General features: G+C 38.5%; 1 protein-coding gene across 1 annotated transcript in view; it reads right to left on the bottom strand.

Annotated features, from left to right (window-relative positions):
• LOC124859659 (contactin-associated protein-like 4) overlaps nucleotides 1-27,549 on the bottom strand; it is a 107,044-nt gene that overhangs the window by 39,500 nt on the left and 39,995 nt on the right. The window contains exons 6-11 of the mRNA XM_047352563.1: nucleotides 17,882-18,057; nucleotides 17,645-17,782; nucleotides 13,287-13,554; nucleotides 12,979-13,116; nucleotides 11,600-11,771; nucleotides 1,619-1,725 (exon numbers count right to left, since the gene is read on the bottom strand). Coding sequence (XP_047208519.1) covers nucleotides 1,619-1,725; nucleotides 11,600-11,771; nucleotides 12,979-13,116; nucleotides 13,287-13,554; nucleotides 17,645-17,782; nucleotides 17,882-18,057 — 999 coding nt within the window. The remainder of the gene's footprint in view (nucleotides 1-1,618; nucleotides 1,726-11,599; nucleotides 11,772-12,978; nucleotides 13,117-13,286; nucleotides 13,555-17,644; nucleotides 17,783-17,881; nucleotides 18,058-27,549) is intronic.

Genomic DNA, 27,549 nt, shown 5'->3' with positions numbered 1-27,549 from the left:
TATGTCATTGAAAGTTCATGTTATATAACTATTCCACCCTGGAAAAAGAACAGGTCAAATAAATCATTACAACCCACCAGAACATATTAACCCTGTGTTTCTAGTTCTAAATGGTTAAGATAAAACAAAAATAGGCAGATGTAAACTTATTTTTCACTTAACTGTAATAATAAGAGTTGATCTGAGATTACTGAATAATTGTTTCTAAACTCACATTAAAGAAGGGATTGTTAAAAGAATTAAATTTATTATATTAGGAAACTAACTGATCACAGTCTGAAAGTCCAGCCTAACTCGGGCATCAAGTTTGTCTTCTTTTAACAGAAAAACAGAAAAAAAGACAATTGTTAGAGGCTTTGGTTATCATTTTTATGGTCAGCCACAACAATATTTTAGTAAAGCAAAAATAAAACTAATAATTGAATGATTTTTTTATTTATTATTATTTTAAAGATAAAAGGACAGAGTTTACAAACTGTGGTGTCATATAACAAACAACATAAGTTCTGGAAACTTTTAATTAAGAATGTATTTATGTAATTATTGTAGTTTTCTTATTTCATAATTTAAATTATGGAGAAATACAGGTGGCATAAAATGTACACTATTTGCTTACTAAAGTATCTTTCAGAGTTAAGGTAATTAACAATTTTAAAGAAATCTAAGGCTTAACATCTCTCTTATAAATGAATTTGGTTTACTTTATATGGTGCTTGTTCAAAAGCTGCTGTCATACTGCTTTTTATCTTGACACATATGCTGGTTTATCTAAAAGCATGTTACTTGGGTCCAAATGAGAAGAAACTAAACACATTCCTGTCATGTCTGTGAAGTTTGCATGTTAATTTTAAAGTGCCCCGTTATAGACTATATAGTGCACACGTATTGGGATTAAAGATGCAAAATATACAGTCTGCTACTTCACCAGAACAGAGTAAGTTGCTGTGATATCATGTCTTTGCTTTTTGTTCTTCTTTTTTTAATGCTCACCTGACCATCTCAGGCTGAAACTTCAAAGCTTAACACACAGTCTATTAGATCCCCACAGTTGTCAAATAATTATTAGCCCAGTTATTCAGAAAGTAAGTCACTCTTCCCTCCTATTTAAGCTACTCAAAGAGTTCAGGATCCTAAGGTTAGTGAATTGTCAATATTGCAGATAGACCATCTATAAAGCATAGTTTGACTTATAGCTTGTTCAAACTTTAAGCCAGATTTTAAGACTATTTGTTATTTTTCTGCATTAGGTTAGTAATATTGAACTGTGACTTTGGATATCCCAAAAACAACTTTGAGATTTGAGCCTTCTAAATGAAAGGTGGGAGCCTAGGTTCCCTTGTTTCGTTTAGAACATTTTTGAGGATTTATTTTTTGTTTTATTCTTCGAATGTTTTCATCTTTGCAGAAGTCTGATCTCTCTGTGGTCACACAGTGACTGCAGGAAATGGGTTTGATCTCAGCTTACACCTTTGCCAAACACACGTCTACAGGGGATGGAAGTTGAAAAAACAAGTCATTAGAGCTTAACATCCTCAGAGGAAACACATTGAGATCAGTCCAGACATGCCCAGATAAAGTGAATATGTCTGACATAATAATAATTAACAAACGTCCTTACAGCTGTGACATGTGGCTCCACTGTAGCCGGTGCTGGAGCAGTTACATCGAAAGGTGCTCCACGACTGAGTGCAGCTGCCTCCATGCTCACAGTGACTTGGGGAACATCTGTGAAAAAAAAAAACAGAGCACACATTAGTAGAGATTCTCCGATTAAGGAATTTTGGGCTCTGATCAGATCCTGGTATTTAAATTTAAATGTGTTTGTACTGTTGTCCTCCAATCACCAAATGCTTTACTTAAAGCTTTTGTGTCATTCTTGCCCTAGTGTCTTAACTGAATACGAATAACACTCTATTGCTTTAATTTCTGATCATATCTTCAGTAATATAAGTATTAAGAAGATAGTTAATTATGTATTAAGCCTCAGAATTATGCTTTGCTGCCTAAATTAAACTACAAATCTGCTATATCTATACTGACTACTGAGACTAAGGAAGGCTGTGTGGGGAACAATTTACTTCAGAACATAGAAGTTGAAAAAGGCTCCTGCTTTCAAATCTTTAGCTTAATTGCGTAATAAATGTTGGTAAAATGGTGTGAAAAGCCGTTATACTCATATCCAGGGGCAAATTCTCATAACTAGCTTCATTATTTATGAGAAAGATGGTAACTCTGTGTGTTGGTGAGGAGGCTGGCAACTCTCATGCCTTAGGTATGAGGCTCATGTATCAATTCAAGTAAGTGAGTCTAAGATGTGCTTAAGGATTCAATAACACATTGGGCAACTTAAACTGTGTGACTTGGCTGATTTAAAAAAAAAAAAAGTTAGAAGACAAGTGACAGTGAGCTAGTGTTATTCCAGAACAGATCTTACGTCTAATGTTCAACTTCTCTGATTAGGTAGACCAAAAATAAAAACAACTTGGGAGCTTTAAACATGGGGCTCACGTCATTTTAATTACTTGTTTGTCTTAATGACTCCACCACTCGGTGCCAAGACACAACATGTTTATGGGCACCAGAGCTTATGGCAACAAAAAGAACTGCTACAAAGCAAACACTAGCAGCAGTTTAGCTCTGGAACTGGTTTGATGGAGAAGCTACAGTGGGTATAAAAAGTCTGGTGCCCGTCTCCCAAGGTCATAGGCCGAAAAGCAGTTGGAGTCATTCAGACTGGCCAAATATTTTACAAAACTGAATGCATGGATATTTCTAAACTGTGAATGCATGCCACTTAAAATAGAATATCCAACCAAGTTTTGAGACAAAGCAGCCCTTTATGATTTTGATATTGCACAAATCGATATTGGGATAACAATTGTGATTCAGTGTATCGGACAGTTCTACAGGTCGCCAGTCTATAACAGCACAACACAGAAATAAAAAGAATAAACAATCATATTGGCACTCCTATACCTAGGGAAATCAGAGTTTGTCAACTTAACCTTAACATCTAAGTGAAGAGATTGAGTAGTAAGATATTTTTTTTTAATGAAGAAAACCATCCGAACCTTGCTACACTACAAAAACACATTTAAAATCCTGAAAATGTAGGAAAATTTGTCATCATCTGATTGAACCACCATGTTGGGCCCAGCCATTGGATTGAACTACACATAGAACAGAAGAGACTCTGAATCCCAGAATGCATAGTATTAACCCATTTGACAGCTCCAAGGAAGAAGAAATCCTAGTGTTTTGTCACAGAAAGTGACAAAGCGAAGTGACAAAACGCTGTGCGCAGCAGTATTCTTACGCTTTGCTCTCCACAGGATGCAGCGGGGAAGAATCGCATGTGTCGATGGCAGACTAAAAACGGAATTTTTGAAGAAAATCTTAGACCCTGTGTAAAGGGTTTAGGATAAAACTATTTAAATATTGTTTATTTCATTGTGGTTTGCTTTGTTTGTGGTGCTTAACTGCTTGTGTACTAACAAGCCACTCAGCCTGATGCTTAAACATTTTGTTTTAGATTGTGCTTTAAAGTTGCGACAAACTTTATCTCGAGTGATTTGACCACTGATAATGCTGTAACGTGAGCTTGCTCCATTTTGTCTGTGTTTGCGCTTTCTCTCCTCTCAGTAACCTGTATAAAATATGTCTGCATTAGTTGCCAACCGTCCCTTGAAAAACGGAATCGTCCCGTATTTAGAATAAAAAGTACGCGTCCCGTATTGAGCTGAAACGGGACGCACGTAGTCCCGTATTATTAGGTGGATCAAAAATCTTCACTAAAATGTCAATATAATCAATAAATGATGGGGTGCTTTATATTTAACATCACGGTAAATTCATTACCAGCCATATCCTGCTCTGTGACCAATGAGCTAACAGAATATTTCGGCTCATCTCATTGGCTAGCAGGTACCGTTGCTAAGGATAGATACAGGTGTTACGTCAATTCGCGTTTTCCCATCAGATACGGTTTCCCCAGCATCTCCTCGCCGCTTACGCGACAAAAAATGCGCGTGCTTGTTCAGCGCTCGTAACCAGCGCTTCCGCCGCAGGAGATCTACGGACACCGTGAAAGTTCAAACAACGCGTTTCGGTAGATAGATAGATAGATAGATAGATAGATAGATAGATAGATAGATAGATAGATAGATAGATAGATAGATAGATAGATAGATAGATAGATAGATAGATAGATAGATAGATAGATAGATAGATAGATAGATAGATAGATAGATAGATAGATAGATAGATAGATAGATAGAGAGAGAGAGGTGGATGCAAGTTCTTCAGGCAGCTGACATCCCCAACATCCAGGCTATTGTACCCTTTGTCCTCAGCATCCCTTCTTCTAGTGGGTTTGTGGAAAATATTTTCTCCATCATGAAAAATAAGTGGACTGATGTGAGAAACAAATGTTCTACAGAATTAATGAGAAGTGAGCTAATTGTCAGTCTAATTAATGAAATGTCCTGCTCAGAGTTTTACTCTGTAGTCCTGAAAAATGAACAACTCCTTGCAGCAGCAAGAGCTCAAATGAAATATAAATGGAAAAAATAGGTTGTTTCCACATAATTCAGCACTGCAGTTTTTAGTTCACTAGTTCAATATTTTTTTCACCACAACTGTACAGTCATGGCCTTTAAGGCACAAATGTTTATGTTTACAACTTTTCTACAGACTTTTTGTTTGCACTAAATGCACTATTACAAAAATTTTTTGCATTATACTGTTATGCTTTTTTATATTGTTTTAAGTTAAGCAAGACCGAGGTCTTTTCAATAGTGGTTTATTTATTTTAGAAGGATATTTGTTTTTGTCTAGTAATTTTATTTTGCAAAAATAATAAATTATTTTATAAATTGCTGAATAATTGTTTTTCCATGGATATTTGTATCAGTCAAAAACATGCATCGAATTAAATTTGGGTTTGAGTCAAATGTTTCCAAAGTCATTTCACACAAAGAAAAAGGGTGAAAAAAATCACCAGGCCGGTAGAAGTGCAGACAGTGGGGTTGGAAGGCCCTACCAGGAGCTGTCCCTTATTTATTTATCAAGGAGTTGGCAACCCTAGTCTGCATAGTCATTATAAATGTCCTAAATTGTGTCACTGTTATCCCAGCTGCTAATGCTAAAGCTCAACTAATACTAAGACGGTGGCCACCATTAGTTCTGCTGCGTTTACTACACAGTTCGCACTGTTCCTGGTGCGATCGTCACTAGCACGCCACCAGCGCTCCTACAAATATTAATATTTGTATTGGTGGTACTTAAATGTACCTGTGGGACTTAAAAGGATTACTAAAAAGCAAAGCAGTATTTTCTTTATTGTTAGCCGCTAAGTTTGGATGTGACATCATCATGCCATCTATCCGTTTGTTTCCCATCTTATGAGTCCTGCCATGTTGTCCATACAGTCCTGCCATTTCACTGCCATATTGGTGTCAGAACCAGCCTGTGTTAGGTTTTGGGTTTGAGTTCTGTTTTCCTTTTATTGCAATGCCATGTTCTTCACTTGCTTTGTTTTCAGTTTAGTCAGGCTTATGAGATTCATTGTGTTCAGTTTTCTGTTACTTCCCTGTTCTTCATGCTCATCTATGTTAATTAGTCATTCTCCCTCGGTTCTCCAGCATTCCCTCTTCCACCAGCTGTGCCCGATTCTCTCCTTGATTACCTCCTCAGTTCATTGGTCCATTTCTCCACTTCCCTCAGTATTTATTCTCTCTGGTTTTCATTGTTTGTCACGGGGTTCTACTGCATGTTTCCCTGTTTGCTATCTGGCTACATGTTTGTTTTCCCTGTAAATCATTTTCTGTTTTTGTTATTAAAATAAGCTCTTCAACTCACCATGCTGCTCCCAAGGGCTCGTCTGCACATTGGTCCTACAGAAGCTCAGCATTAAATGACAATTGGTAGTCCATTACTCCATTCAGTCAGTCACTGTGATGGCTAGTTAACATTAAGTATTCAATCTTGAAGTTGAAATATTTTGTTACTAAATTCTTATATTTTGGTGAGAAGTTGTTTGTGTTAATTCTGTATATGTGTGAAGAGCTTGCTGTTTGGGAACACCTGTGTGCGAATTCACTCCTTCACCGATTGCTCTATAATACCACACTAGGCAGGTATGCTCGTACTCGTACTCGTCGTCTTCCGCTTTATCTGGGACCGGGTCGCGGGGGCAGCAGACTCAGCAAAGATGCCCAGACGTCCCTCTCCAGCTCCTCCGGGGGGAGCCCAAGGCGTTCCCAGGCCAGCCGAGAGACATAGTCCCTCCAGCGTGTCCTGGGCCGTCCCCTGGGCCTCCTCCCGGTGGGACGTGCCTGGAACACCTCCCGGTACGCATTAAACAATAATTGAAAGAGACGGAAAGCTTTTTGGCTATTAATTCCTGATAATCACATGATGCCTCAACCAAACCAAATGATTGTTTTAAAAACAACCATAACTGTTTATTTTGGCAAAAAAAATAACATTGCACATCACCAAAAGGATACCATTTCCTGAGAGAGACATGGTGGTGGCTGCATGTTGCTTTGTGGCTGTTCTACAGCTAGAACTGGGAGTTAAGAAAACAGTTACAAACATTTTCAAATAAATAAAATAATGGCTTTGAGTAAAATACTCTGATAGAGTTTAGGTTAATAATTTACACTGTAACTAAATCTCATGTGCGGAAGCCCTGAAAGGGAAATGAGAAAAAAAACATCTTGATTATAATATTTCTAAGTTTTTGGGGGTTTTTTTCTGTTCAGCCCTGAAAGGCAAGTGAGAAAAAAATATTTTTAAGAGGGTTATTTTTGTGTTTGTCCTTGTAATACTTCGCTCTGCCACTAGAGGTGCTGGAATAAAAACCACCAGCCTTCACTAACAGCTGTGTTGTTCAAATGGATGGGTTCCAAGGACCAATGTCCCATTTTCTAAATGAGATTGTTGTAAAGTAAAATAAAATACAGTAAAAGCACACAATAGTGTGTTTGTTGGCCATGTTTGTTGTTATCATACCAAGCTTTTATATTCATGTGCGATATAGAATTAACCACAGTATTGATCAAGTATATCTGTAGGAGAAAGGACAATTGCCCAACATGACTGCTCTTTCTTGGCTGCTCTTTCTTGGGACCAAGACTGTATCTTGCAAATAGCCTTAAAACTTGTTGTCAGTACATGCTTATCATAACTTGTCACAATCAATTTGAAAGGTGTATGATAAATCACCAGGCTAAAATTCTAAATATTAACCCTTTAATGTTTTATATATGGATTTATTTATTTTTTATGGATTTATATTTTGGTGACAACAGCTGAATAAAAAACTCCATGGGAAAAATTTACAAGTGGGAAAAAAAAGTATTTTTTTTTCAAGCCCGGAAAGGCTCCCTGGCTGGCCAAAGATAACTTTGACTCGCTTGTGTCTTCATTGCATTCCTTCTCTGAGTTTATCAGTGTGTCTAACTCTGACAAAACTGAGTTAGAAAACCCCTTTTTCTAGAGAAACATGTCAAAAGCTAAAATATTAGTTAATTTGTCAAAATTTGTCAAAGTCATAACAAAACATTTTTGGAGCTTTTTATTTCACCTGTCGATAATGCCACACATGTCAATCTGCAGGTTGCTGTAATCTCCCGTCAGTCTCTGCTGTACCTTGATGAGATCGACCTGCTCTTTCACTGTTAGAAGACGCATACATCCTTGGAAAGCTCTGAAGGGATTCCTGCTCTCATGGCTGTTCCCTACAGCAGGGCAGCCTAGAAGTAAAACATGAGTCAACCAATAAGGTCCAGATAAAATCTTGACACTGTTCTGATGGTTGGTCTAAATCTGAAAATCAGTTTGAGTCTCCATCTTAATAAGCCACAGTTGTCAGTTATACAAATTGAGTGCCAGTCCAGTGTAGTCACACTCTTTTGGCCACAAAAGGAGGGCGCAGCCAGCTGGGTGAAGGTGAGTGCAAAAAGTTATATTTTGTTTAAACAACCCATAAGTTTAGCTTTAAAAGGTATTTTGGGATGTTGTTATGTGAGAAACTTGACCTTACAATGATATATATATATGGAGTCAGTCCTTTAAAAATGAGCCTGGCTTTCGATTCATTACAGTGGTTTCGGAGATGCAAAGGCCGGCAGGCTGCAGCGGGAGTTGAAGCTTGCTCAACCCGAAGAGTACGGCCGGATCTCGGCAGGGCGCAGTGTCATTTTACCGCTACCAGTTTGATGTTTATAGTTTGTATATGTGAGATATAAGGCTTTGTGATTGATAATTACAGGTAGCTGAACATAAAAACTACTTATTTGATGTATATGTATATGGAAAGAGTTAGTTTTATATTGTATGATAATCTAATGTCCCTGAATGTTGTCGTGCGGCGGCACTTATTTTGAAGGATACTGTCGGTCTCTACTATCAGGAAGTTGCATGTTTATTAGCTTGACAGCTTTTATTTTACTTTACAACAATCTCATTTAGAAAATGGGACATTGGTTCTTGGAAACCATCCATTTGAACAACACAGCTGTTAGTGAAGGCTGGTGGTTTTATTCCACGCCTCTAGTGGCAGAGCAAAGTATTTCAAGGACAAACACTTATTTACTTACGCTTATATTTTTTTCTCACTTGCCTTTCAGGGCAGAACAGAAAAAAAACTTAGAAATATTCTAATGAAGATTTTTTTTTTTCTCACTTGTCTTTCAGGGCATTCCGCACTAATGTAATTACCAAAATAAACTTCTATTTATGCTGTTGATATTTTAAAAATACATTGCCTGGCCTCAGAGATGAACATTGCACAATTGGCTGTCAATAATCACTCTGATACCCCTGTTTACTATATGGTCAGTTTTGGCTCTAAATAACACATACAACTGAAATTGTTTTACTTAAATAGTTTCCAGCTTGACCGTGTGGCAACGTTGCAGTCATTTATTTCTTGCAAGCTACTTCAGGATTGGTTATTTTGTATCAGAATTAACGTGGTAATGTAAAGCAAAGCAATTTAGGAAAGACAATAAGCAGGAAACAAAAATAAACATTCAGGGAATAGGAAACCTGTGAGAAAAAAATTGAGGCTGTGCAAGGAAATGAAAAAGAAGAGAGAGAAACAAACTAAAAGATTGATGGAGCTATGCAGCTAGTGGGCAAAATATTTAAGAGGAAAATGTGGGGCAACAAATTGTTAGGGAAATGGAAAGTGGGCCAAATTATTTTAAAATTTTAAAGCATACATAGTTTATAAACACCCATGCAAATGTTTTCCTTGTCTTCTTGATTTCTTCTATGATTCTGAAATTATTTTTGCGTATTATGGATATTTTTCTTTTTTATCCTTGCCTTGTTTATCTGCAAAATGCATATTTTGCTAACTTATTCACTAGCCAAAATGTCAAGCCACAGATTAATTAATCATCCACATGTTTAGTCAGACACTGATCATTGCAGTTGAGGAAAATGTTTGTTAGAGTTTAAAGGCAAAAAAACCCTCAATTTTACTAGTTGACATTCCTTTTTTTTCTTAAGCTAAAGCAACTCATCATTATAAGATAATATCTATAGCATTTATCACTGGGCTCAAAAGATTTGGAAAAGGTCTAATGTCATGTTGCAAGAGGGAAAGGTTTGTTTAACAAAGCAAGAAAATCCTGGAGAGCTGGACCATTTTAACAGTGTAAGCAGAAAAAGGAAATGTTCGGGGCCAAAGTATATACATCTAGTATAACCAGACTATACCAGATGTAAAAAATAATTTTCAGTTTTCAACCGCAGCTATTTAAAACACAGAAAAATCTATAGAATCTAAAATAATTGAAAGCCTACTAATTAGCTGTGCAATGCATATAAATACAGATGTTGAGTGTGTTTGTGTGTCCAGAAAAATGTATTTTGTCGTTACAAGACATTGAAAGTGAAATAGGTTTAAAAAGAGTTGGATTTCATATGATGCAAGTGAAAAAACAAACATCAACCTGTCTTCTTTGTAACAAACAATTTTGTTAATGAATAAGACTGCAAATATGTCACAAAATCCAGCCTAAATTACAATATACAAGTAGTAAGTTCAGCCTTAATCAGTGAAGCTATAAAGGAAAAGGGACAGTAAAATATAGAGATGCACAGAGTTTGTTGACCGCAGCTGACTGAGGGGAGATTGCTCCTTAGTGGAGAAGGTTTAAAGTTAGCATTTTTTCAGGCAGTGAGGTGTTCAAAAATGAAGACAAAGGAAGCACAAAAGCTAAAAATAGAATCCATTTTTTTACAACATATTAAGATGTGTCTGTGGTTCATTCAGGCTTTGCAAGAGCAAACGAGAGCAAGACTTTCAGCAGAAAACAGGAAGGCTTAAGAGGGTATGGAACGTTTTTCTGTTTAAATATTTCAGCTTTTAACCTTTATTATTCAACATTTCAGATTTGGAATTGCTGTCACCTTTTGCGAATCTAAGAGTTAGGCTTAGAATGTACTTCACTGGGGAATGCACACAAACACAAACTAACTGCTTATACATTATAAAACGCTCAAGGGAGTTAAAAAAAATAAAGGATTTTAATTAGTTTAAAAAGATTATTTATCCTTATGATTTACCATTAAAAAACATTTCCATTTATTTAGTTTGGTAAACTTTGATTGAAGTGGTTTGAATACTTTTCACATTTTTCTTTGAAGTACTTTTATGAACTAGTAACAGAATTGTCATGTTGTCTTAGAGTTGCATTTGGGTGGTTGCTAAGCAGACTGAGCAGGAACTTGTGTGTGTGCTGAGGAGTTCTGGGAAGCAGGCTGTTTGCACCCCAGCTAATCTCCGCGCCCTTTAATGCCAGATGTGGACGTGTGTGCTGTATCAGTATCTAGACAGAACCAGTTTTATTCAGTAGGAAATGTATTTGTGAAAGTGTGTGTAGCCTCACCCACGATGCTGTAACATGAGTGTTTTTTTTTTCCCTTTCTTTAATAAAAGGCTGTAACACAGGGCAGCTCCTCTGAGAGAATGGACTGTCTCTCCCTGGCCAGCCAAAGATAACGTTGACTCGCTTGTGTCTTCATTGCATTCTATTAGGGTTTGAAAACTTTTGTATTGTTTATCACTCATGTCTGCTCTAAGTGCCTTTCCCTCGTTGCATGTCACAGGAAGGGAGATGGGGTCAAGAATGAGTTATGCTTTTATGCTTTTATTAGCAGCATCTGGGGGCTATTCACCAGGTCTCCACTTCCCACTTCCTCTGTTTGTTTATAATCAAGACAAATGAACCCTAACCTTTCTGACCCCACACACACACACCCTGAATGTTTGTTGAACTGTGTGTGAACCAGCATGTATAAATAAAGAAAGAGGGGTGCCAACACTTTGTAGATTTGCACTGCAAAGTGTGAGCTACCCTTGCTGCAAGTACATCTGACTCTGTGTCGTTCCTTACCTCTGAGTTGATTAAATAATACCTAACACATTCCTTCTCTGAGTTTATCAGTGTGTCTAACTCTGACAAAAACTGAGTTAGAAAACCCCTTTTTCTAGAGAAACATGTCAAAAGCTAAAATATTAGTTAATTTGTTAAAATTTGTCTAAGTCATAAAATATTTTTGGAGCTTTTTATTTCACCTGTCGATAATGCCACACATGTCAATCTGCAGGTTGCTGTAATCTCCCATCAGTCTCTGCTGCACCTTGATGAGATCCACCAGCTGCTCTTTCACTGTTAGAAGACGCATACATCCTTGGAAAGCTCTGAAGGGATTCCTGCACTCATGGCTGTTCCCTACAGCAGGGCAGCCTAGAAGTAAAACATGAGTCAACCAATAAAGTCCAGAGAAAATCTTGACATTGTTCTGATGGTTGGTCTAAATCTGAAAATCAGTTTGAGTCTCCATCTTAATAAGCCATAGTTGTCAGTTATACAAATTGAGTGCCAGTCCAGTGTAGTCACTAAAAAAAGGAGAGCCTAAGGATTCTACTACCTATAGTGCAATGATTGATCCACTCAGGAAGCTACATCATCAAAATCAGAGCTAACAAAGACACCTCAGATTTTACACCTTGGAATTACCAGTTAAAATAGGGACCAAAAGCTGCTTCGCTTGAACAAGACACACAAATACTGTACAGTGCAGCATTTTTGTACCATCTATAATCGTCTTGTTCTTAATTTTCAGGAAATTTAACTTTCTAAGAATCTTCTAAGGTGCTCCTGGGTTCTCTGAAGGTCACAAGGGGTTCTTTTCACACATTTCCAGCACATTTAAACGACATGGGCAGCAGGCTGTCCAGAGTGTGTGCATGAGAAAAGTTAACAATCAGATGACAAAACAAATGGCAGGCCTAAAACTACGAGAAAAAAAAAACAATATGAAGGTAATGTCTTTCTGAAACAGGGATAAAAGTCCATGTGAGTAGTTCTTTGGAAATCACCTTGGCACTATTTTTCTAAATTGTGCGTCTTTGCTATTTTAAAAAATTTAAAGAATTTGCATTTTAAAGAACATTGGAATGATTTTCATGCTTGTGACAGGTTTCTGACAACAACGTCCTAAACAATCTGGTTTAAAGTTGACTCTGCATAGCCGTCTGTTATGTTAAACACATCTGGTGAGTTTTGCAGGTTATTGTGTCAAAAAAACAAGAGCTGGGTTGCTTAAAAAAGACACACACACACACACACAGACACAAAATGATATTATTTTCGGAAAAAGATCTGGTACTCAACTGCCATGTGGAGCGAATCAACGTCCAAGTAAAGGTTTAAAAAGGCTGTAGAGCTATTAATCAAGACCACTTTGAAGAAATACAAGAATGTTTGGTTGCTTCAAAGCAAACTATAAAGAATAAATTAGGAATAACAAGGACTTTGGCATAGTACAAGCAAACTCTTCACAGAAAGGTTTTTATGTAATACAAGTGAATCATAATCTAACTGCTGTAACCTGAGCCTCAGCCTTTAAAACATTATCAAGAATGTGTAGGTTTTTTTTTACATCCCTTACCGCCAAAGAAAAGTTGACCTCCTGGTGTGATATGGTATGCGGGACTGGCTCCTGTAGTTCCATCAACTGTGATGGTCAGATCTTCTTGTCCTGATTTCAAGTCCACGGAGTGCCACTGACCGTCATTCAAGGCTGAACCTGAAGTTGTTTATAGTTCTTCACAATTATATACATTTCTCTTATCACAAAAACAGTTAACATAACCACCTTGGTATTCTTAAACTGTAGGAGCAAGGAGAGCAGAGCTGATGTGGCCTTGTACCATGTAAACACTGGGTTAAAGTTAACATCTGGTGGATCAGACTGACCTGCTTTTAGCTCTAAAGATGCCCTGCCAGTCATGTAGATCTGAAGATATAGTGTGGCTTCTTTCAGGTGCAGCCATACTGTCCCTTGTCTCTTTGGGAGATCAAAAGTCAAAAGCAGCCCCTCCTTTTCCCACGTCCGAAACTGAAGCTCCACCGAGGTCCCTGCTAAATGCAGCTCTGTGGCCCCAGGCAGCCTCAGGGAACTCAGGGGGCCAGTGAACGTCACAGCAACATAAATGGGTTCAGAACAGGAAAATGTCACGTTGCCCTGAGTCACATGAGGAAAGGACAGAGTGAAAAACAGCTAAAACATGATATTCAATGAACATGGATGAATTTTTACACACGTAAGTACTGAAACCTCATCAGACCATTTTTTTTTTACAAAGTATGAAAGCACTGTCATAATTTTTATTGCAACAAACAAAAATTTAACTATAGTTAAAAAAAATGTTTTTTACACAGAGGTTGTATAAGGAATACAGGTCCTTCTCAAAATATTAGCATATTGTGATAAAGTTCATTATTTTCCATAATGTAATGATGAAAATTTAACATTCATATATTTTAGATTCATTGCACACTAACTGAAATATTTCAGGTCTTTTATTGTCTTAATACAGATGATTTTGGCATACAGCTCATGAAAACCCAAAATTCCTATCTCACAAAATTAGCATATCATTGAAAGTGTCTCTAAACGAGCTATGAACCTAATCATCTGAATCAACGAGTTAACTCTAAACACCTGCAAAAGATTCCTGAGGCCTTTAAAACTCCCAGCCTGGTTCATCACTCAAAACCCCAATCATGGGTAAGACTGCCGACCTGACTGCTGTCCAGAAGGCCACTATTGACACCCTCAAGCAAGAGGGTAAGACACAGAAAGAAATTTCTGAACGCATAGGCTGTTCCCAGAGTGCTGTATCAAGGCACCTCAGTGGGAAGTCTGTGGGAAGGAAAAAGTGTGGCAGAAAACGCTGCACAACGAGAAGAGGTGACCGGACCCTGAGGAAGATTGTGGAGAAGGGCCGATTCCAGACCTTGGGGGACCTGCGGAAGCAGTGGACTGAATCTGGAGTAGAAACATCCAGAGCCACCGTGCACAGGCGTGTGCAGGAAATGGGCTACAGGTGCCGCATTCCCCAGGTCAAGCCACTTTTGAACCAGAAACAGCGGCAGAAGCGCCTGACCTGGGCTACAGAGAAGCAGCACTGGACTGTTTTTCGGATGAAAGCAAATTCTGCATGTCATTCGGAAATCAAGGTGCCAGAGTCTGGAGGAAGACTGGGGAGAAGGAAATGCCAAAATGCCAGAAGTCCAGTGTCAAGTACCCACAGTCAGTGATGGTCTGGGGTGCCGTGTCAGCTGCTGGTGTTGGTCCACTGTGTTTTATCAAGGGCAGGGTCAATGCAGCTAGCTATCAGGAGATTTTGGAGCACTTCATGCTTCCATCTGCTGAAAAGCTTTATGGAGATGAAGATTTCATTTTTCAGCACGACCTGGCACCTGCTCACAGTGCCAAAACCACTGGTAAATGGTTTACTGACCATGGTATCACTGTGCTCAATTGGCCTGCCAACTCTCCTGACCTGAACCCCATAGAGAATCTGTGGGATATTGTGAAGAGAATGTTGAGAGACTCAAGACTCAACACTCTGGATGAGCTAAAGGCCGCTATCGAAGCATACTGGGCCTCCATAAGACCTCAGCAGTGCCACAGGCTGATTGCCTCCATGCCACGCCGCATTGAAGCAGTCATTTCTGCAAAAGGATTCCCGACCAAGTATTGAGTGCATAACTGTACATGATTATTTGAAGGTTGACGTTTTTTGTATTAAAAACACTTTTCTTTTATTGGTCGGATGAAATATGCTAATTTTGTGAGATAGGAATTTTGGGTTTTCATGAGCTGTATGCCACAATCATCTGTATTAAGACAATAAAAGACCTGAAATATTTCAGTTAGTGTGCAATGAATCTAAAATATATGAATGTTAAATTTTCATCATGACATTATGGAAAATAATGAACTTTATCACAATATGCTAATATTTTGAGAAGGACCTGTACATGCTGAGAAGGAGCAAAATAAATGTAAAAAGTGCTTCTGATCTGCAGGCTTTTAGATTTGAGAAGTCATAACCGCAGCACCAGTACTACTGGAGCAGCAAATGTGATCTGTTACATTCAGATTCCCTCAGCAGGAAAACCAGCTGTCCTTTTTGGTCAAGCATTCAACAATGAGCCACTTGATCATTTCCAAAGGCTCTGAGTGGGGTAGGTAAAGCAACTTGAAGTGACACAGACAGACAAGGAGAGAGCTGTTGTTAGCTCAACACAATCAAATAAGCAAACACACAAACCTGCAGATACATAAATGCATATTTTTCAGTAAAGGTAAAAGGAATTTTCAAAATATTTTAATGTGTGTTTTGTGCAAAAATACATATTTCTAAAGTTTTAGTGACTGTTTATCTAACATTTACATTTTTAAGTTTGACATTATGAACCACATAGCTCTCAGTCACAGCTGCAGGTTCCTCATCATGTCGAGATGATAGCACTGGCGATGTGTAACGAGGTGAGTTTGTGCAGGCAGTATAGATATTCTGTTCACCAGCAATAATCTGTGAGCAACTGAAAATGGATCCTAACATCAATTCCACCTTACAGCTTTTATGGTATATTAGGTTATAAGCTAATCCTGTATCTATGTTGCTTGTAAGTACAGGTCCTTCTCAAAATATTAGCATATTGTGAAAAAGTTCATTATTTTCCATAATGTCATGATGAAAATTTAACATTCATATATTTTAGATTCATTGCACACTAACTGAAATATTTCAGGTCTTTTATTGTCTTAATACGGATGATTTTGGCATACAGCTCATGAAAACCCAAAATTCCTATCTCACAAAATTAGCATATCATTAAAAGGGTCTCTAAACGAGCTATGAACCTAATCATCTGAATCAACGAGTTAACTCTAAACACCTGCAAAAGATTCCTGAGGCCTTTAAAACTCCCAGCCTGGTTCATCACTCAAAACCCCAATCATGGGTAAGACTGCCGACCTGACTGCTGTCCAGAAGGCCACTATTGACACCCTCAAGCAAGAGGGTAAGACACAGAAAGAAATTTCTGAACGAATACGCTGTTCCCAGGATCAATGCAGCTAGCTATCAGGAGATTTTGGAGCACTTCATGCTTCCATCTGCTGAAAAGCTTTATGGAGATGAAGATTTCATTTTTCAGCACAACCTGGCACCTGCTCACAGTGCCAAAACCACTGGTAAATGGTTTACTGACCATGGTATCACTGCTCAGTTGGCCTGCCAACTCTCCTGACCTGAACCCCATAGAGAATCTGTGGGATATTGTGAAGAGAACGTTGAGAGACTCAAGACCCAACACTCTGGATGAGCTAAAGGCCGCTATCGAAGCATCCTGGGCCTCCATAAGACCTCAGCAGTGCCACAAGCTGATTGCCTCCATGCCACGCCGCATTGAAGCAGTCATTTCTGCCAAAGGATTCCTGACCAAGTGTTGAGTGCATAACTGTACATGATTATTTGAAGGTTGACGTTTTTTGTATTAAAAACACTTTTCTTTTATTGGTCGGATGAAATATGCTAATTTTGTGAGATGGGAATTTTGGTTTTTCATGAGTTGTATGCCAAAATCATCCGTATTAAGACAATAAAAGACCTGAAATATTTCAGTTAGTGTGCAATGAATCTAAAATATATTAATGTTAAATTTTCATCATGACATTATGGAAAATAATGAACTTTATCACAATATGCTAATATTTTGAGAAGGACCTGTAGTCTGTCCTCCAACAAGCATCTGTTTAAAGCTGGAGCAGGAACAGAAGTCTGACCAGAGTCAGAGACTCGCTACACCCTATCTATGAACATTGTCAACAGCTCCCGTCAGACAAATCATACTGTAACATCAAAAGCAGAACCTCCAGATATTTACCAGGCTTTCTGGCTTAAGCTGTTACAATGTTGAACTAATGTAAAGATTGTACTCTTTAGATTACGGCACATCTGTTTTGTGTTTTATTTATCTATACATGTTTAATATTCCCAGAGAATGATCCATTCTTTCATAAATGTTTGTAAGAGCAGTCTTCATGCTCAGTTGCTGGATTTTATATTCCTGTGGCCACGGAGGGGATTGGAACACCTGATCCAATACTTGACAATATAGCATCTGTTTGACAAATTTTGTAAGTATATACAATGAAATAATTTACATTTATGTTCTGAAAGTTTATAATCATTGCTTTATGTTGTGTATTTAAAGGTAGCACTGGTTTTTCACATACACACTGGAAGCCTATTTACCATCACAGTAACCCGTTGGTCCTTCTGTTTAGCCAGTTCTATCAGGTTCAGGCCATTGTAAACAAGGTTTTCAAGACAGCCGTGGAAATTTCTATTCAAGTTTTGGGAGCTGCGGTTCTGATCTGCTCCAACAGTCATCTAGAAAAGGAAAACATGAAAGCATAAAACTATGAGCTGCACTGGAAGCATGTTTTTCAGTTACCTTGCATGCATACCTCATAAGGCAAATACCTGTACCTGATCATAATCCCAGTGGGTGAACCATGGTGGGATCGCCACCCACTTTGTGTTTTTGTCCACAGTGAGATTGAGGTTACTGCTGTGATGCTCCACTGCAGCAAGATGCCAGTGTTGGTCGTCTAACAGGCTGCCCAGAGACACAAGATGTAGTCTGTCTACGGACAAACTCCTGCCTGCAATTCAGGATCAAAAGAAAGATTTATGATGCTGAACTTCCTGACCCACATGCAGAATCAAAACTCAGGACTCAGACTGAGAGTAAAACAAGGATTTATTTACAATGAAAAGTGGAGAAGTGCAACAGCGAGACTTCAATAAGTGCTTCAGCGGCAACTTGGGAAAACAGAGGTTCAGTTAGATGAGGCAGGTAAAATAAAGGAAATATGAATCTCTGAATCCAGAAAGAGATTGGCATATTGAGGTGTTGTTGGTTGATGATTCTGTAGAGATCAAGGTCCTGATGATTATGAGTGAATGCGGACCATCTTCTGTGAGGTCGGGTTCCAGAATTAATTTCAGTGAGAGAGGAGCTGTTGGAGGTTTTGTGAGCTAGCAGGCAGGTGATAGCTGAGGATGTAGGAACTGTCTTGGAGAGGTTGGTAGCCATCCGAAGAGAACCACTCGGTAAGGCTGAGCATCAAGTGAAGACTGGACTTCCAGCAGCACCTAAAAACCCCAAAAGCTGATGAGGAAATAGCAGGCCGGTGTGTGCAGTCAGTTGTCATGTCCTCCAGTGGAGATCCTGTATCCTCTAACAATCACAGGCACACACCAGGATCATGACAGACCGTAGATATATAGGCAGTAGGGTAATTTTACTTTTTTTCACTCAAATAAAACAATGTTTTGTGAGATTTGATTATGTCAACTGCATACTGAGTTTAATTGTCTTTCATTAGTTTGTAAGGTGAATATTGTGTGGAAAAAAATTTTTTCTTTCTTCTTTTGCATAACAGTTTTTTACTTCTAACAGTGCATCAAGAAACATGAGTTACACATCTTTCAACAGTTTGCATAGTTTGTTTGGCTGAAAGTAAAGTGGTAAAGAAGCGTTTCTTCTGAGGACAATGTCTCAGGAACAAAACCTTCATCTTTAGCTGTTAGAGCCTCAGAGAAAGAGAGCACCAACATGTCATGTAATTATCACTAAAAGAGGTGAGGAAAGAGGCAGACAGGCATGAATAAATGAACAGGGAAAAGTTACTAAGAGTCATGCTGCTAAGTGGCAAGCGCCTAAAGTGACAACAGAGGAAAGACTTCTGTGCTGAGAAACTGAGGTGAAGACCTTACTAAATGTACTCACTCATTAAATATGAATCAGACAATGTTTGAAATGGGGCAACTGTCTGCGTGGGAAAGGAAACCATGGAAGATAGAGAGCAAGTCTTCAATCATTAATCTGCATTGATCTGTCAAAACAGAGGGAGGGGAGATACTAGAGACGTTATGGGAGACAGACTGAAGAAGACTGATGTATCCTTTATTATTGATCAGTAGACTGTTGTTTGGAGATGTCACAGGAAGATGACAACTAAAAAATAGGCTAAAGTTTTTTTGTCGATGACAAACTTTTTTACCTCCAAATGATTTGTATATTTTCATGTCAAGTTTCAGATTTGGGGGGATAAAACATTGGCCGTTGTTCTTTGAGATAATTCGACATGGTTGTTTTACCATAAGTACTATTAAAGCCCCTATTTCACACAGACCATAAATAGTACGAATAACCAAGAATTGTAAAATTTTAGGATTCATGAGGATTCTTGGAATTTAGCTAATATTTAATAAGGTGAGATTCGGTTTTATTTGCACAAATATTGTCAGGAATTCAGTATGATTTACAAGAATATATTGAAAATACTGCACAAACGTTAAGAACCAATGAAAAACATGCAGAATGCATCAAAGAATCAGGAACAATTAAATTTGAATTTGTTATTGACAATTTGTGTGATTTTAAATCCCGATATAATAAAAAGTAATGATGTCATGCCAGATAACCAGGTGGCTCTAGTGCAGGCAACAATTATGGAGGCAGGGTTATAGTTAAACAGGTTTATTGAAAAGCAGAAAAATACAGCGGGGTCTTCCGGGAGTCCGGTTGCTGCTGATTAGTACACTGAGGAAGAGAGGTGAGTGAGTATTAATAACTTGAGTAAACATGCAACTTGAACTGATAGAAGGTACGTCTTTGGTTGAATAGGTGTTTCCAGGGGGGGTGAGTAATGCCACGGATACTGAGGTTGGCAGGAGAGGTTGTGCAACAGTGTGGTTCGTTTTTGATAATTTCTCCAGGCGGTGGTGTGGAGAGTTTGATGGTGGACAGGCAGGAGTTCTGGAGGCAGGTGATCTGGAGAAGAGGTTAGTACTTTCCTTGGACATGCAGGTTCCAGGAAGCAGAAAGAGGCTCTTGGTTGGATAAGCACAGCTAAGTACTTCAGCCAACAGAAAACCTGGGCACAGAACATCAGACACGGAAAATCCAGGTCTGGGTCCAGGGTCAGCTGTGTGGTTGAACCTGCCAAACGCACACTGCCGGAAGAGGAGAGAGAGTAACCGCATACACAATACTAACCTAGCTCAGCCCCGTAGCATAGCAGATGAGAGACTAGCAGGAGTGAATGTTATTTCAGTGATGACTGTTGATTTTCAGAAATTAAAATGTTTTAAATGAACTGATTGTTTGTGCCAATAAACGTAAAACTAGAGTGCCTGTAATGCAGCATTATGTAATAATGTAATAAATTCTGGCTTCAAAATGTAATTAAAACCACATTTTGTAATATTTGCCACAAAATGTAATAAAATTCTTTTTGCCACATTATGTAATAACATTATTACATTTTGAATTGGCTTTTACAAAATGCAGCAGTTGCTCTTTCTTATAACTGATAATGTAATAACGTGACACATTATGCAATGATCAAAATAAAGCAGTGTTTGTGTTCATAATAACTGTCATGTTTTGGATCCTAGACATTTAAATCTTTGAAACTTTGTTCAATAAATGCTAAAGTTTTGGTCATTTAGTCGCTTATTAAGCATCATTGCATGATGCCTCTGTATTAACCTACAGGTCCTTTGGGCAGGAACATTCATACAAGTTTACAGCTTTTCAATGCATGGACTATCAAAACAATGCTAACCCGTTTTGTTGGCTTTGTGTTTAGTTTCTTACATATTTCTTGTGTTCTTTTCTTTGTGCGTTTTGGTTTATTTTCTTATGTTTAAATCAAGCTTTTTCCCCTTTGGTTTGTAGATTTATTTGAGTCTTAGTTCAGCTCCTTTTGTGTTAATTAGTCTCCCTCTCTCAGTTGTCCTGCTCTCATTCTGCCACAGCTGTTCCATATCCCCTCTGATTAGCTCACCTGGTTCCTATTCCACCCCCCACCTCAGTTATTAAGCTCGACTGGATTGCAATGTGAAATCCTCACATTGTGTTTATGTATTGTTCTCTTTGCATGCATTGTGAATCCTTATGTAAAAACTCTTTACATTTGTAAAAACTCTCTGCCTCTGATTCTGCCTGCATTTGCATCCACCTAAAAACCAATTCTGACAACATCTTTGGAAAAGCTTGACAGGGCTATCCAAATAACACACCTCCTGCAAGATAATAGCTCTGCAGATGCAGGGTAACACTGTTGAAGTGCATTGCATTCAGGGACCCCTGAACCACTAGCAGAGCTGTTATACCCTATGGCTCCACATAACGCAATCCATAATGGGTGTCTCTTTAGAACATTGTCAGGATTGGTACTTTCTTCTCTTCTATCATGTCTCCCTGTACTCCATTCTTCTTGTCTTCACTCAGTATGTTACCTGCTTCACCAGAGACAATAAAACTCTAGATTTATTGTATGCTAACACCAAGGAAGCACACAGCCCATCACCCTCATTCTCCCTCCCCTGGGGGGCTCAGATCACAACCTGGGTCATCTTTGGCCAGTGTATAAATCCCTTGTAAACAGTGAACCACCTGTGAAAGGCACAGTGAAGAGATGGCCTCAGGAGACCGAAGAAGCTCTTAGGGACTGTTTCAGCTCCACTGCGTGGGAAGAGCTCTGTGCTCCTTATGGGGAGGACATTGATAGCATCACAGACTGCATAATGGACTACATTAACTTCTATGTGGACAACACTGTGCCCCTCATGAAGATACATGTTTCTCTAATGTCAAGCCCTGGATCAACCCTGAAACCAAGGATTTTCTCAAGGAGAAGAAGAGAGCCTTTACATCAGGAAAGAAGGAGGAGCTGAGAGCTGTGCAGTAGAAACTGAGAAGAAATGTCAAGGAAGAAGAAAACATCAGGAAGACAGGAGGACGATGGAGAACCAGCTACAGCTGAACAAAAGTGGTGTTAGGAAGACCCCGAAAACAATGTTCTCCTAGGCTGTAGGAGATTCAGGGTGGGTGAATGATCTGAACCGGTTCTTCAGCTGGTTTGATTAGACACTTACCCAAAACCCAGCCCAGTCTCCCCTGCTGCAACTCCCCGTATCTTCGTCACCTGCCTAATTTTCTTACCAGAACTTCACATCTCTCAGCTCTCAGTCATCACCCACACCCTCTGCTTCGGCGTACTCCATCCTACAGCCCCCTCCTCCACCACCATCCTGTTCCTTTTTAACACTTTAGGTGTGGAACGACCTGCAAAAGATCAAGGTGTGAAAGGCTGCATGTCCGGATGGCATCAGATCCAGGCTCCTGAGGTGCGGCACAGATCAACTGTGTGGCATCATTGGATACATGTTTAACACGAGCCTGAAGCTGGGGAAAGTACCACAGATGTGGAAGACCTCCTGTGTTGTGCCTGTGCCTATGACCACACATCCAAAGGACCTCATCAACTGTATGCCGCATTTACCTCGCATCTGATGAAGACTAGAGGTTGGTTCTCAACCATCTTCAACCCCTGGTAAGGTCTTGTTGGATCCGCTGCAGTTTGCCTACTAATTTGGCATCAGGATGGATGATCCACTATCGTCCAGGCTGGTCAGAGCTTGATGCTCTGACCAGCCTGGAAAAGTCTGGGAGCACTGTGAGGGTCATGTTCTTTGAGATCTCCTGTACATTTAATACCATCCAGCCTAGACTTCTGAGGAGCTGTCAGGAGTGGACCACCAACTATCCCTGGACTGGCCGCCCACAGTAAATAGAGACACAGGGCCATGTCTCTGTCAGGCTAGTCTGTCTTACAGGGGCCCTGCAGGGAACTGTGCTGGCACCTTTCCTTTTTACCCTCTACCCTGCAGACTTCTTCATCAACTTCCCTGGCTGCCATCTTCAGAAGTTCTCAGATGATTCTGCCATAGTTGGCCTCATCACATGTGAGGATGACTTAGAGCACAGACAGAGGACACAGGACTTTGTGGACTGGTGCCAGCAAAACCACCTCCTCATTAACGAAGGGAGAGCTAAGGAGCTGGTGATGGATTTCCGTAGGCGCAGCCCCACCAGACTGATAGTGTTGATTATCCAGGGAAGTGACATTAAGATAGTGGACTCTTGTAAGTACATGGTCGTTAACCTGAGCAATAAACTGGACTGGAGTCACAACACTTATGCTCTTTGCAGGAAGGGTCAGAGCAGACTCTAGGTGCTGAAGACACTGAGGTGTTTTGCAGTGCAGGGGGCGATCCTGTGTGGTGACATTAGCCATCTTCTATGGTTCTATGGTGTTGCTTGTGTTATCTAATGTTTCAATGAGACATTCTCTATGCTCCAGAAACTGCCTGATAACACTATGGCTCAAATGTTGATACCATCACTTATGCCTTCTGGTGTCAAGTCCTCTTCGTATGATTTTAAGGTTTTGGGATAATCATGTTGGTTATGTTCTAACTCAGTCTGGCTTGTTTCAGTTTGTTTTGTCATTTACCTTCCTCACACTAAAGTCCTGTATTATTAACCAGGATGTGAGGTTTAATGAGGTATCTTCATGTTCATTCTGGAACCTCCAGACTAACTATTAACTTTTCCAAAACTTTACTTGAAACCTGTTTTCTCTATTGTGTGAGCAAATAAGTCAAAAGTCTCCCTGTTTTACTGTGTCTCATTTTGCTTTAAATGTGCAAAATTCCTCCTCTCCATCTCCTCCTTATCTCTGTTCGCCAGGGTTGTCTTGCCTTCTTGAGCTAGATTTATGCTTCATTGGCAATTGGATGGTCAGCTTAGGCTGTAGATGTGCTTCCCACACCTTAACTTATTACCTATAACCTATTACCCGAAGAACCTGTAGAGATTACCTACATGTTTATGCATAAAAGTATGTATGAATAAAAGACTGTTCCACTTTACACACTGAAACCTTTAACCAGAAACAAAGTTTAACAACACAGAATGTATGAAATTGTAAATGTGTAATTTTTTTCCTCATCACATTAATCCGGGTTCTTGTATATTTCCAAGCCAAATGTAAACAGACTCAGTTTCACAATTATAGACTGATATTATCCCTCTTTTCTGTCACATAGTTGTGGTCGTGAGTAATGTTAAATGTTTTTCTTACTCGTAGACCTTAATTTACTCTCATTTTTATTTTTTTATTTTTTTCGCAGTTTTTCCTTAAAGCAATATCAGAAATTCAGTACTTTTAGGTAGTGGCAGTTCTTACATGAATGTTAGCATGGGCAAATGACTCTATATTAGTCCCAAAATATGTTTTAATTTATCTGTAAGCAGTAAAAACTACTTCAAGTTTGGCGATTCTATAGGTTGCAGTTCTCATACTCGTCCTAATGCCAAAACTGTTATGGTTTGTGAGATATAGGACCCCAGAATGCAGACCAGAAGGCAGCATGACAGTAAGTGCAAAAGATTTAATAACAAAAAACTCACTCACTAGGAGGCAGAAACCAAAACAATAAACGCACAGGCAAAACTGACATGGGCAGGCTGGCAAGACAGGCTTGACATGAACAGGAGGACATGAGCTTGAATTGAAAACAAGACTTGAGCATAAAAAATGTTTCCGCCAAGAACAACTGAACAGGAGTGTATAAATGGAGTGTAAACCAGGTGAAGCAAGACAGATTAACTAGGTGCAGGTGAACCGAATAAAGTTGATTAACAGAGAACACAACGTGACAGGAGCAAAACATGGCTTGAACAGAACGCATATCCAAGGAAACAAACTAATAGAACTATAACTAGAAAAACATGAAACAAAAGCATAAACAGGAAAATAATAAACAGAAGCATGATTCAAAACTTGAGCAGTGAAAAACAAAAGGAAAAAACCCGAAACCAAAAACAAACAACCCCAAATCATAACAAAAACAGCACTGATAATGCTCTTTTTATGTGTTTTCATAAATAAAACAAAGATTTAACAAATATAACATTTTGTTTAAGAAAATCTGTGTTGAGTGTAGTTTAGAGATGCTTAAAGTATATCACAATTTATGTCTAATTTGCAAACTCCTCAGCTCGAGCAGAAAATTAACAGCTCCGCCACAAAACTGCAGATGTGGTTTGTAAGCATAAAGGTTAACAGGCAAAAAAATGTTGTTACTATTCACCAGTTTTTACTGTTTATGTGTCCTCTGTGAGTACTACATGTACTCATCTGATGTGCACAGATGATGTTAAATTATAAATAGCTCTCGAAATGTTCCTCCTGCATTTTTATACACAGTGTAATCATCTGAAGTACTGACTTGGTTTTTTTCTGTGTCTGAGCAAAATGAAGGAGATATCATTTGACTACAGATGCTGTCTGAGAACAGTCTAATTCCATTGCAACCCTGACATGCATAACATCAGTATAAAGTGATTTTTCTGGGCCAAACAACAGTCTGCAGGGGCAAAACTAGCCTCAGACAAACTAAGATAGTTATTGTAGTGCATCTATAGTTAGAAGTCCAGTTTTTTAGTTCTTTTAGTTATTGCCACAGATAACCTTTCTCCTGAGTTCCTCTTGCCACTAGATATATCACCATACAAAGTTTCACTTCAGGAACTCACATCGGAGCTGCAGATTTTGTCACTACTTTTAATTTTGTCTTGGGTTGCCATTGTGCTGTGCATCAATGCCTGTGTTAGGAGTTTTAAATGTAACACCAACATTTTACTGCATTCTCTGAAGACTGGATAAAACAAAGTATACTAACAGCAGCAACTGACATGGCTCCCCAAACCCTCAATGACTGTGAAAACTTCCCACTAAACCTCAAAACAATTTGGATTTTGTGCCTCTGCACTCTTCCTCCACACTCCAGGACTTTGATTTCCAAATGAAATGTAAAATTTTCTTTTGTCTGAAAAGAAGACCACTGAGCTAAAGTCCAGTACTTTTATCCTTAGTGTAAGTAAGACACTTCTAACTTTATCTCTAGTTCAGGAGAGGATTAACAAAAAGAATATGCCACTTCCACCCCATGTCCTGAATACATCTGTGCATGGTGGTTCCTGAATCACCGACTCCAGCCACAGTCCATGCCTTGTAAATCGCTGTCAAATTATTAAATGAGCTTTTCTTCATTATCCTGGCCATGCTGCTTGTGCATCTGTTTTTCACATCAGTCTTGCTGATTATTGTCTATGGCCATAACAAAAGATTTCTGTAATAAATATCCTTTTTACTGGTCATGAAATATTTTCAATTTCTGAGAAACTAAAATTTTGGATTCCAGCTGGACGCCATAATAATTTGAATTAACAGAAATAAACTCAAATGTGTCATTGTATATACAGTGACACATTCTCTCTCTCTCTCTCTCTCTCTCTCTCTCTCTATATATATATATATATATATATATATATTCATGACTATGAATATTGTAGCTTCACACTGAAGGCATCAAAACTATGAATTAACATGTGGAATTATATACTGAACAAAAAAGTGTGAAACAACTGAAAATATGTCTTATATTCTAGGTTCTTCTATATAAGACTTATTTTCAGTTGTTTCACACTTTTTTCACACATAATTGCATATGTGTTCTTTACTGTTTTGATGCCTTCATTAAGAATCTATGTACAATGTTAATAGTAATAAACCAAAAGAAAACCATTAAATGAGAAAGGTGTTCTAAAATTTTTGACCGGTAGTGTATGTATGTATATAATACAACCTATATGAATATTATACATATATATGTACATAAGTTTCAATCTTTGAATTGAATCACCATGTTTTGATGATTTTGTGATTTTTTTAAAGGTACCTTGTATTTAATTGACTGAACATTTATCTGCTCAAATCAAACCACTTTTTTATCAGAGTACTAATGTTTTCAAAGAGAGTTGTTAACAACGCTGCAGTGCTTTTAAAGTGATTCTTCTGCTTTATTTTTTTTTAACCAGTTGCTGACCAAGAAAAGCAACTGATCTCAAGAGACACCAAACCAAGCAGATGGGACTTTCTGACATAAACATATTACTTTTCAGATAAAAGCAAAGCTGCATATTTACATCTGTGTGTTGCGCCTACAACAATGAGTCATAAACTTTAACCGGCCACAAAATGTTTAAATATTTAATTTTAGTAATTTTGAAATGTTATTGACTATGAAGGGTAGTTTTTCCCATTTATTGTCACATAAAATTGTGGTGAGCAGTTTGATTTAAATTTTAAATTCAACAATAATAATCAATGCCAAAAAACAAATGTGTGTATGTGACCCTCTAATCCATACAGTGACATTTGGATAGATGC

Source organism: Girardinichthys multiradiatus, chromosome 22 (assembly GCF_021462225.1).
Source record: "Girardinichthys multiradiatus isolate DD_20200921_A chromosome 22, DD_fGirMul_XY1, whole genome shotgun sequence".
Classification (NCBI taxonomy): domain Eukaryota; kingdom Metazoa; phylum Chordata; class Actinopteri; order Cyprinodontiformes; family Goodeidae; genus Girardinichthys; species Girardinichthys multiradiatus.
The sequence above is the reverse complement of the archived record's forward strand: the minus strand, read 5'-3'. Positions and strand labels throughout refer to the sequence as shown.